At 43.7% G+C, this 9,968-nt stretch overlaps 1 protein-coding gene across 3 annotated transcripts in view; it reads left to right on the top strand.

Moving 5' to 3' along the window:
- The window catches only part of mppe1 (metallophosphoesterase 1), a 56,479-nt gene that overhangs the window by 36,315 nt on the left and 10,196 nt on the right, over nucleotides 1-9,968 (top strand). For all 3 annotated transcript variants that reach the window (XM_043687742.1, XM_043687744.1, XM_043687745.1), the window contains 2 exons: nucleotides 2,158-2,266; nucleotides 8,689-8,763. In XM_043687742.1, the coding sequence (XP_043543677.1) occupies nucleotides 2,158-2,266; nucleotides 8,689-8,763 (184 nt within the window). The remainder of the gene's footprint in view (nucleotides 1-2,157; nucleotides 2,267-8,688; nucleotides 8,764-9,968) is intronic.

The raw sequence follows: 9,968 nt of genomic DNA on the forward strand, positions 1-9,968 counted from the left end.
TCCAGCAAATGAAAACAGTTTTTAGATTAGATTAGATTACTTTACTTTACAGTGTGGAAACAGGCCCTTCGGCCCAACAAGTCCACACCGACCCGCCGAAGCGCAAACCACCCATACCCCTACATTTATCCCTAACCTAACACTACGGGCAATTTAGCATGGCCAATTCACCTGACCTGCACATCTTTGGTCTGTGGGAGGAAACCGGAGCACCAGGAGGAAACCCATGCAGACACTGGGAGAATGTGCAAACTCCACACAATCAGTCGCCTGAGGCGGGAATTGAACCCTGGTCTCTGGCGCTGTGAGGCAGCAGTGCTAACCACTGTGCCACCGTGACGCCCATTGTACTACTGTACTAAGATCTTCCAGATGAAACCATATAGATGTCTGAATCCTTTCATTGACAGAAAGAGCCCTTCTTTTGACTAAATGGGCCATTACTGGGATTCTTTCACTAAGGATTTTGATGGAGCCCTGTCTCCATACTGTAAATAAAGGCAGGACACCACAAAAGAGAACCTCTTCTGAAATAACTCCCGTCACCAAGTCATCCTTTACTTACACTGATCCAGCTCCCTCAGAGTCAGCTCTCAGAGTGAACAGAATCTCTGATGCTTCTGTTTATATCTGTCAGCCAGCTCTCCCTGATTGGACCGGATTCCCAATCAAGGAGCTTATATTCTATGAGATTGACCTGGTTGACCTTGTTATAGTTCTTACAACATAAAGTAAACCCCTCTCCTAATTTAAACTAGCCACATGGAAAATGTTCACCTCGTGTTGTAATCTGTTAAAATTTAAGATGCAAAGAACTACCACTATTTAAAGCAAAAATTAACAATTTTGTTCTTTAAGTCCAACAGCGAATATTAAAGCCAACAACTATTTACACCTCTTTTCATTTAAACCTATCTTTTAACTCTCACTCTACAATACTGGTCCAAAAAAAGTCCCAATTAAGATTTACAAAAAAAAATCACGTTTCAAAAACCAGTCAGCTTTGTCGATTGACCTTTGTAGATTTTCCTCTGTAGACTTTCTCTTGGTCAGTTTTGATGTTCTGCTGCACAAACTTCTTATAGACAGGTCCCTTTCAGAGAACTCTTCAATTAGCAGTCTATTTGTTGGTGTCTTTGGCAGTTCTTTCTTCTAAATGTTCAAAATGTCTGATAATTATACCCCAAAACATTAGATCATTTCATTGGTTTTAATATTCTCAAAATGCTAAATTCAAACTTGATTGGATTTTGGTATCTTGTGGCATAATTTAAAGTGATTGGTCAGATTTGAATTTGTTTTTGTTCCATGGCAACTCATCTGCAGCTATTTGTTTCGACCAAGTGTTACATCGATACTTTGTTCAGGACTCTCCGTGCTTTGTCAGTTCTTGCCTTGCTTTTCAACTCTCTTAAAGGTACAGTACATCTCTGCACCTTCATAACACAGTCACAATACCTTTCAAACCCTGTGTGACAATCCTTACGCCCCGATATTTCCTGAGCTCGAAGCAGAATAAATGCAGGGGAAGGGGAAAAGAGGTGGGTTATGGACAAATGAATGAACCGAATGGTTTTCTGTGCTCTGATGATATTCCAAATGGATGCACAGAGATAAACTGTTGTATAAGAATATTCAAAATTTGAATTTTATGAAGTGCTAGGATAACATTTTAGGCAGTTTTAGTCAGTTTCAGTGGGCCTGAACTGGTAAGAGGATGCACAGTCGTTTCTGCTATAATGCAGTAGATCTGTTCTCGTGCAATCTTGTGTTAAAGGAAAACCGCGTAATAGCATCACCATTTAAATTAACGTGGGGTTGGAATCACATTATAACCAAGACACGCTTTGAAAGTTCCTGTTTTAGAAACAGTGTCCCCAATTTGTTAATTATGTTATACGAAATTCGCATGAACGAAATGTGCGTTATAGCAGACTGACCTGTGTTATAAAGACAGCTGATGGAGCAATGGCAGCATCAAGTAGAGGTGAAATGCAAAATGCAGTGAGACTGCTGTGATTGAGGTGGATTTGTTTTGGGATAGAATAAAGCTGGGCTCAGAGTGAACAGTGTTCTGATAGACTTCTGAATGTCTGAGGAAAACTGTCCAATGAAACGGAGTACTGACGAGTTATTCTGCTGTTTGTGTCTTTGCAGCTTTGTTCTGGTGAATAGCATTGCTTTGCAAGGAGACGGGTGTTCCATCTGCTCGAAAGTAGAGAATGATCTTCAACAACTCTCCTTGGCGTTAAACTGCTCCCGACAGGCAAGTTAAACACCTTTAGCAAAATAACCAGGATGTTGGGTGATGCTAATTGCAACTACTCTTCAAGTTTCCCCAAACCTATTGCACTGTGAGTTGTTTCAATCTGAAAAAACACTGCCTGAGAAAACAGATTGATCAGTAACTTCCAGGAAGGAACTGGCAGGCGGAGGTGTTAATTGGAGGGGATGTAATTACTTTCATAGATCTGGAGGGGAGGGTGGGAACCTGAGGAAGGAGAAACACCGATACAAATGAAAGACAAGAAAGTAAGAAGCAAAAATGGAAGGCAGAAAAAAAATGTGGGAGTAAAACAAGTTAAATCCAAAGGTTTTGTGTCATAATGCGGATATCACAATAAGATCAATGAATTAGCAGCACAAGTAGATATACACAGTTCCAATATAGTTACGATTATGGAGATCTGGCTGCAAGGTGATCAAGACTGGGAACTGAACGTCCAGATGTATTCATTATTTAGGAAGGACAGACAAAAGGGAAAGAAGGCGACATGGCATTGTTTGTAAAGGAGAATTCATTGCAGGACTGAGGAAGGATATTGGCTCAGAAAATAGTGATGTATGAATCTGTATGGATAAGAAACACCAAAGGGCAGTAAATATTGTTTGGGTGTTGTCTACATGCCCCCAAACAGTAGTGGAGATGTAAGAGAAGGCAATAAACAAGAAATTAGAGATGCATGCGTCAAGGGAACTACTGTAATCATGGGTGACTTTAATTTACACATAGATTGGATCAGCAATGATATGTGCTGTGAGTATGCGCTGTTTTTTGTTTCAAACAATACATTGAGGAACCAATTAGAGAATAGGCTATTTTAGATTGTCCTGTTGTCTGTATAGTGACCTGTAGGCCTACAGTGCAATGAGAACGCATTAATGAATAATCTTGTGTAGAGTCTCTTGGGGAAGAGCGACTATAATAGAAATGACTTGAATGAGGGAACATTTCTAAGCTTGCAGCTGGCACAAAACTAGGTAGAGTTGTGAGGAGGATGCAGGAGGCTCCAAAGCAATTTAGACATGTTGACTGTGTGTGGGTGCACATATGGTAAATTCAGTGTCACATGGCTAAATGTCAAATTATACTCTTCAGTATCAAAAATAAAAAGGAAGGGTATTATTTCAGTGGTGATAAATTGGGAAGTGTGGATGTACAGACGGGTCTGAATGTCCTTGTAAACCAGTCAATTAAAGTAAACAGGCAGGTACAGCAAGCAATTTGGAAGGTAGATGGTGTACTGGCCATCATTGTAAAAGGATTTGAGTTCAGAAGTGGGGATGCCTAACTGCAGATCTACTTGGCTTTGGTGAGACCACGTCAGAAGTACTGAGTACAGTTTTGGTCTTCCACCCCAAGAGAAGATGTACTTGCCATTGACGGAGTTCAGCAGAGGTTCACTCGGCTGAGATCAGAGATGGCAGGACTGTCCTATGGGGAGAGAATGTGTCTGTATTCACTCGAGTTTAGAAGGACAAAAGGGGATGTGATTGAAACGTATTCAATTCTAACAGGACTGGACAGATTAGATCTGGGGAGTGATATCTTCCCTGGTTGGGGAGTCTAGGCCAGGGCAGTGGAGGCTGAGGCTCTGAATATATTTGAGGATTTTTTGTTTTGTTGAACTTGGATGTTATGAGTAATCCCAAGGCCTTCTCTTTCGTAGCCTGTTTTTATTGTTTAAAAGTTTCAAAGGATCGGGGAAGAAAGTGGGAATATGACATTGAGGTAGAGGCTCAGCCATAATCAGATTGAATGGCAGAGCAAGCTCAAAGGGCCGAATGGCCTCTGCCCACTCCGAGGAGTCAGTGAGGTCTGCAGATGCTGGAGATCAGAGTTGAGAGTGTGTTGCTGGAAAAGCACAGCAGGTCAGGTAGCATTCGAGGAGCAGGAAAATCGGCTTTTCTGGCTGGTTCATTCAGGCCATTCATTCCCGATGAAGGGCTCCGGCCCGAATTGTTGATTCTCCTGCTCCTCGGATGCTGCCTGATCTGCTGCACTTTTCCGGCAACACGCTCTCAACTATGCCCACTCCTAGTTTGGAAGAAAGGCTGAATGGCCTCTTGTGCTGTATAATCCTACCATTGTCACAAACTGTAATTCCTGATCAATACACCATTTACTTTCAATTCTAGCCTGATAAGCATTAAATGTTTAATCTCAGTGTTGTTGGTGGTGATGTAATTGATTTATTCATTGATTTTTGCAATGTTTAAAAGAGGATATTTAGTTTAAGTAAAACCTCCGATAACTTCCTGTCCGGTGTAAGTGATTTTGTGGTGTTTTATCTTCTCTGAAACTCTCGATCACTTCTGATACATTACACCTTGTCACCTTTTCCTTTGTGGCCTGATGTCACTACCTTTTCCTTTGTGGCCTGATGTCACTATCTTCTGTTTCCATATTATAAGTAAAATACGGTGAGATTTAGAAGAAAATACAATGCTGAGCAACGTCACGATCATTAAGAGATGAACGAGGTGTGGTTGCCAGAGGGATTGATGGAATGGTGTAAAGACAAAATGAATGCTTTGCGTGTTTTGTACGTCAGCCTCTTGGTGGTATTGTGTTTGAGCATGAGGTCAAAGAGCAAATGCTGTTCAGTGACACCTCGCTCGACAGTGTTCCTTGACTTGGATTGGCTGTGTATCACGCTAATAGCACAGAGAAACAAACTCACTCTAAATGAGCATCTGCTTCGGACTGGCTGGATGTTTGTCAGGAACTGTATATATTTTCTCCAGTGTTGACCTGTAGGGCTCCTGAATTAGGCTGAACCCAGGAGTTGAGAGTGTGGTGCTGGAAAAGCACAGCAGATCAGGCAGCATCCGAACAGCAGGAGCATCAATGCTTCAGGCATAAGTCATCAGGAATGGGCTCTCCTGATGAAGGGCTTATGCCCAAAACGTCAATTCTCCTGCTCCTCGGATGCTGTGCTTTTCCAGCATCACACTCTTGACTCTGATCTCCAGCATCTGCAGTCCTCATTTTCTCCTAGTTTATTTGAACCCACGAGTTCGTAATGTGTGTCTTGTTTACACTGAGTTGATCATCAGTTTGCGGAACCACCTGGACTCAGTGCATTAACTGCAAAATTCCAACTCCCCTCTGCCACAGAACTGCCATGTCCTTTCTGTTAATAATCCCCTATAATACCCCTAGCCCTAAATTTCATTTGGCCGTATTTTGCAAATATCTGTTATGTTTTTTGTAGCTTGCCTCCTACTAATGTATTACCTTCTCCTCTTTGGAACACTACTCTTTATTTCATGTTCTCATTTATTGTTGAAAATCCTTTCTGTCTACTGCCCTGTCCAAACTCTCCTGAGTGTTTCTCAGTGAGATTGTTGAGGTCAAATATGTCAGTTCTAGAACATCACTTCCAGAGCTCCTCAGTGTAATGTCCTCACCCCAACCATCTTAGGCTGCTTTATGACCATCCTGCCATTATAAGGTTGGGAGGGGGCATATTCACCAATGATTGCTTAGTGTTGAATACAGTTTACTGCTCCTCAGATACTGAAGCAGTTCATGTCCAAATGCAGCAAGACCTAGGCAATATTCTGTACAGGGCTGACAACTGACAAGCAACATTCAAGATACAAAAGTGCCAGGCACTGAGACAATCTATCTCTGCATGACCCCGACTGGGAATGCCATAGCTGAATGCCCCTATTATCAGCAAACCAAGGGGCTTGGCCAGCTGTATGAATATTGTGACTGTATACAGGAGCAGGTCAGAGGCTAGGAATACAGCAAGTAACTCCCCAAAGCCTGCCCACCATCTACAAGGCACAAGTCAGGAGTGTGATGGAATACTCCCCACCTGCCTGGAGGGATGCAACTCTAACAACATTCAAGAAGCTTGACACCATCCAGGACAAGGCACCTAACATGGTGACACCAAATCCAGCGCTTTCATTTTCACTCCCTTCACCAATAAGTCTCTCTCTACTATCTGCAAGATGTTCTGCAGAAATTTACCAAGGCTCGTCAGACAGCACCTTCCAAACCCACAGCCACCTCCCTCCAGAAGGTTAAGGGCCACCTGTCCATTCCCCTCCAAGCCACTCACCATTCCTTCACTGAGTCAAAACCCTGGAATTGTCTCCTGAAGGCTGATGTGGGGTGTAACCCACACCAAATGGTTTGAAGTGGTTGAAGCATGCAACTCAGCCCCACCACCTCGAGGGGAATTAGGGACGTAGAGTAAATGCTGGCCTAGCCAGCCACACCCACAGCCTGGACATTTGTCCCATTAATTAATTCTGGAAATCTATCCTTTTGTTCTCTCAGTCTTTACTCAGAGAGCTTCCTTGCACTCAGTGATTTCAGTTTCCATCTCTCACTTACTGTCTGTGCTGTCAGTTATTGGTCCTCTTGCCTCTCCCTCCAGGTCAGTTCTCCTGTTTTGACCTTCCTACATCCCCTGTCCTCCGTATTCCTGTGGACCCCGTTATCACTGCTCAACACCGATCACATTTCTCAGTGCTTCCCCTCTCTGCTCTACCCATTCTGCGTTGTCAGAGTTGGCAGGTGTTTTTGTTAGATTGTGCTGGGCTCCTCCCCCAGTTCGAGATCAGTGGTAAGTCCACCCACACACTAACGTAACGCTCGGTGGGGCATTATTTGGTTCAGGGTGAGACACTGGCATTTGGGTGGAGGGTGGAGGCAAGGGCATTGGGTGCAAATGGCATGGGAAGATCCTAGTGTGTATGACCTTCTGGTGGGCACAGACAGAGTGGCAGGAAAATAGGCTGCCCTGCTATCCCTGCTCTTCCAACCAAGTGACCAGGGAGTGAGCTGGTGAACTTCTAACCTGGCTCTGGCCCCCACCCACTATGATATAACTATCCTGGGTCTGGAGACGCCCTCATAATACTGATTTCAAACAGGAATAGGGGATGCTACCTGTGCCACATTTAAACTGGCAGTGAGGTCAGGTGAAGGAGATTGGCACTGGGTCCATAGCATTATTCCCACTTTTCTGTCCCTTGTCCATCTGCTAACCTCTTCCCAGACCTGGGAATGGGGTTGGTGAGGTGATTGGGAGAGAGTTTCAGCTCTCACTATGTGAGCATCGACCTTGTCCAATATCACTGTTGCCAATGAGTTACAAATCACCTTTCCCCATTCACACTGATCTTTGCAGTTTATCACCTGGAGAGAGCAGACAGCAGTGTATCTGGCAAACAGCTGGGTCCGCTATCTGTCTTCAGCTTCTCTGTAAGAAATATCACCCACTCTAACAGCTATCCTGGTCTGCCTACTGTGGGAAAGACATTGTTAATCTTAAAAGGGTGCAGAAAAGATTTGCAAGGTTGTGTTGGTGTAGGAGCTTTTCAGATGCATGGAGAGGCTGAATAGGCTGGGGCTGTTTTCCCTGGAGCATCGGGAGGCTGAGGGGTGACCACAGAGAGGTTTATAAAATCATGAGGGGCAAGGATAGGGTAAATAGCCAAAGTCTTTTCCCTGGGGTTGGGGAATCCAGAACTAGAGGGCATAGGTTTAAAGTAAGAGGGGAAAGATATAAAAGAAATCTAAGGGGCAACATTTTCACACAGAGGGTGGTATGTGTATGGAATGAGCTGCCAAAGGAAGTGGTGGAGGCTGGTATAATTATAGCATTTAAACATCATCTGGATGGGTATATGAATAGGAAGGGTTTACAAGGATATGGGCCAAATGCTGGCAAATGGAACTAGATTAATTTAAGTTATCTGGTCAGCATGGATGAGTTGGACCGAAGAGTCTGTTTCTGTGCTATATAGCTCTATAACTCTGAGAGTTAATCCCCACCTCCCTCTGACTTCCCTCCTCCTCCTTAAACCTATTAACCCTGTCGACTGTATTATCATCTCATATAAAGGGCTCGTTGCCAGGTGTCAAAGGGATTTCTTTGTTCAGCTGCCTGTGCTGCTACCTCACAAATTGCTTGCTCCTTCTACCCATCTCAATCACTTTCTGGGCAATCAGGTTCCCTTCTTTGCACCCCCACATCTGACCACCCTCAGGCGAGTTGCCATTGGAAACCGTTGCATTGCTATCACCGTTCCTGCCTCCTTCAAGAAAAGCCCATTGATGAGGCCTCTGTCCTTGCAAATGGCTTCCCCTCTGCCTCCATGTCCAAGTTCTGTGTTCCTGTCTGTGCTCCTTCCACTGCACAGATCCGTGACCATTCCTTTTCCAAATTCCCTGCTCCAAATGTGAGAAAATATTTGGCAGGTGGTTGGAGATTTTGATCCTCGTTGGGATGGGCTGTATAAGAAATGCGAGTTTGATGTCTATCTGATGGGGCAGAGGATACATTTTCCCATGACTATTGTATTCTTTAATTCTGAAGGTATAAAATTACCTTGAAAAGGTGATGGACAAGATTGATATAACAATCTATTTGTCAACAGCTGGATCCAAGCCATTCCAGTGAGAACTGTAAAGGAAAGGAGATATTCCCACCATCTGCTCCCATCTTACTCCAGGTAGGAATCTGAGTTCATTCATAGTTTTGACTTATTTTTGTTAAAGTGAAGGGTACCAATTAGTATTTGACCGCCTCTAGGATGAGTAGATATACTTGGGCAGTGGATAACCCAAGTTAGATGAGACGTTGGCTGAAAAAAGAAGCCTTGCATAGAAACATGGAGAACAGAAGTAGGAGTATGCCATTCTGCTCTTCAAATCTACCATGTTGTTTAATATGTCTGTGGTTGATCATCCAACTCAGCTCCCTCTTCCTGCTTTCTTCCAATATCCTTTGATCTCTTTAGTCTTAAGAATTATATCTAAACTCCTTCTTGAAAAGATTCAACGTTCAGCCTCGGCCACTTTCTGTGGTAGAGAATTCCTCAGACTCGCCACTTTCTGGATGAAGAAATTTCTCCTCATCTCAGTCGGAAATAGCCTACCCCATATCTTTACACAGTGACTCGTGGTTCTGGACATGGTCATCATGAATATCCTTCCTGCGTTTACCCTGTCTAGTCCTGCTAGAATTGTATAGGTTTCTATTAGATCCCCCTCATTCTTGTCAGTTCCAGTGAATATAATCCTAATAGATCCAGCCTCCCTTCATACGGCAGCCCTACCACCTCAGGAATCAGTCTGGTAAAGCTAGGGTGGGTTAGGGAGTGAAGTGAACAGAGTTGAATGGTTCTGTTCTGGGGAAGGGTCACCAGTCCTGAAAGGTTAACTTTGATTCTCTCCACAGATGCTGCCAGACCTGCTGAGATTTTCCAGCAATTTCTGTTTTCGTTAGGGGCTACGAATGTTAGCAAACTTTGCAAGTGATATAGCCATTTGGATACAGAACTGACTCAAAGGTAGAAGACAGAAGGTGGTGGTGGAGGGTTGTTTTTCAGACTGGAGGCCTGTGATCAGTGGAATGCCACAAGGATCGGTACTGGGTCCTCTACTTTTTGTCATTTACATAAATGATTTGGATGTGAGCATAAGAGGTACAGTTAGTAAGTTTGCAGATGACACCAAAATTGGAGGTGTAGTGGACAGCAAAGAGGGTTACCTCACATTACAACAGGATCTGGACCAGATGGGCCAATAGGCTGAGAAGTGGCAGATGGAGTTTAATTCAGATAAATGCGCGGTGCGGCATTTTGGGAAATCAAATCTTAGCAGGACTTATACAATTAATGGTAAGGTCCTAGGTAGTGTTGCTGAACAAAGAGAC

This window comes from Chiloscyllium plagiosum, chromosome 4 (assembly GCF_004010195.1).
Source record: "Chiloscyllium plagiosum isolate BGI_BamShark_2017 chromosome 4, ASM401019v2, whole genome shotgun sequence".
Lineage (NCBI taxonomy): Eukaryota > Metazoa > Chordata > Chondrichthyes > Orectolobiformes > Hemiscylliidae > Chiloscyllium > Chiloscyllium plagiosum.